General features: G+C 34.4%; 1 protein-coding gene across 1 annotated transcript in view; it reads left to right on the top strand.

Moving 5' to 3' along the window:
- The window catches only part of LOC117172911 (periodic tryptophan protein 2 homolog), a 272,846-nt gene extending 271,472 nt beyond the window's left edge, over window positions 1-1,374 (top strand). Inside the window, exon 15 of the mRNA XM_033361205.1 lies at window positions 1,164-1,374. Within this exon, the coding sequence (XP_033217096.1) occupies window positions 1,164-1,299 (136 nt within the window). The 3' untranslated portion in view covers window positions 1,300-1,374. The remainder of the gene's footprint in view (window positions 1-1,163) is intronic.
- The last annotated feature ends 398 nt before the right edge of the window (window positions 1,375-1,772 follow it).

Raw genomic sequence — 1,772 nt, 5'->3', positions numbered from 1 at the left:
CTTACTCAGAGTAGACTCACCGTATGCAACTGTCAACATTTCAAGAGTTTTAGAGCACTGGATTCCATTTTTCACACAAAATGTAATGCAAACTCTTTGCTCTATTTTTTTCGAAAGAAGAAAATCGCCGAGCACACCAAACCCTTCTAACCTTTTACGCCTCTGCCAGGAAAACAACACGAGCTGTATAGTCAAAACTGTGAACATATGATCGTGACGAGTGTACCAACACAGCAAAACAAAAAATTTAAAACTTGAATGTACGCAGCCGGCGAAAATTGAAAAGTCACCTTACTTTTTGAACATATCTCGTACATATTTTATGCTGAGTACATAATTCCAATAAAATTAATAGTTTTCAAGAGAAATGAGGTTTCAAGCTGTTATTATTGAAACTAAGCAGTTCCAATTTGGTCCCATTGAAGTGTGGTATAACCTATTGTACTATGCCTTGCTTTGTAAAACCCCCGTTGAAAGAGATGCCTACTCACGGTTCCTTCAAGTCCTTTAGCATGAGTATATATACCGTCTGACGTGTCTCTACTTCACTGGGTATGCACCGGTGACTATTTTTCTTTACCAAGGTGGGGTTAATAGCACTTTATGAAATCAATCACATTCATTGATGACCCGCGGCTGCATCCGACCTAATTAGAAATACTTGCACTCGGCGTCAAACCTCCTGTTCGACATTAGTTGAAAGTAGTGAATCATGACTTTACACTTTAATCGCATTAGGTGCAATAGGTACCCAACTTTAAAGAAACCTATCAGCAATCAATCTCAATCAAGACCCAAATAGTTACTAAAAAATGTTTTCCCGCTCTTTGATCATCTCCACATTGTATTTTAGTAGCGGGAGGAAAATCTTGATTAGTTTTTAAACCTTGAAAATCCAGAGTACTCTTCTGTATTCCATGCTTACGGCCAGTCAAGAACATATCAAACAGCTGGTACTTGAAAATGCCTGCATTTAATTATTTAAATTGGCATCTTTTACTGGATGAACTCAACTGAAATGCTGGGAAAAAACGTTTATCTGACATAAATTAAAACCTGATTTACGGTTGTGATTAGAAACATCTTCTATTTTTCTCACTTATAAATAGTCGTAAATTAATTCTAAGTAAATAATACTAATGACAATAAAAATCTTGTTGAAGGTGCGATTTTAACCAGTACACAATGAAATATTTAAAGAGGATAAGAAAATGGAATTTAGTAGAGCAACTCATTACGCTAGAGGAAATGGAACTTGGTCATCATCAGATGCTTTTGGAAGAAATAGATGCCAATTGATCAACAAGTTATATTAGAACTGTTATATATATATATATATAACGCATATGTAAATAAATTACAGTTTTAAAAAGTGTACATTTTCTTATTTCATATACGCAGATGTTCAATGTTTATGTTTATAAATAATTAATTTTGCCAGATCAGGAATAGACAGAGAAGAATCGTTAGAAATAATGAATAGTTCAAGTTTTATTTCAAGTATAGAATACTTGGCAGACTAAGACCATTTTTCAGAACTACACAGATCACTCGTTTATATAGATATTTTTGTAAGATGTAAGATTTAATATCTTTATTGAGTTAATCACTTTACTGATCCGAAAAGATCGGACAACGATCTGTCGCGAATCACTGCTGCTCGCACACCGGCTTTCTCAAGCGACAAGGCTATCATCACACACTCAAACTGAGAAATCACGTGACTTCAAACATTCCTTTAAATAATAAAGAAACTGAAAATAGCTTTGAAA

The sequence above is a fragment of the Belonocnema kinseyi genome, chromosome 5 (assembly GCF_010883055.1).
Source record: "Belonocnema kinseyi isolate 2016_QV_RU_SX_M_011 chromosome 5, B_treatae_v1, whole genome shotgun sequence".
In the NCBI taxonomy this organism is placed as follows: Eukaryota; Metazoa; Arthropoda; class Insecta; order Hymenoptera; family Cynipidae; genus Belonocnema; species Belonocnema kinseyi.
This window is presented reverse-complemented; position numbering and strand designations above follow the sequence as displayed.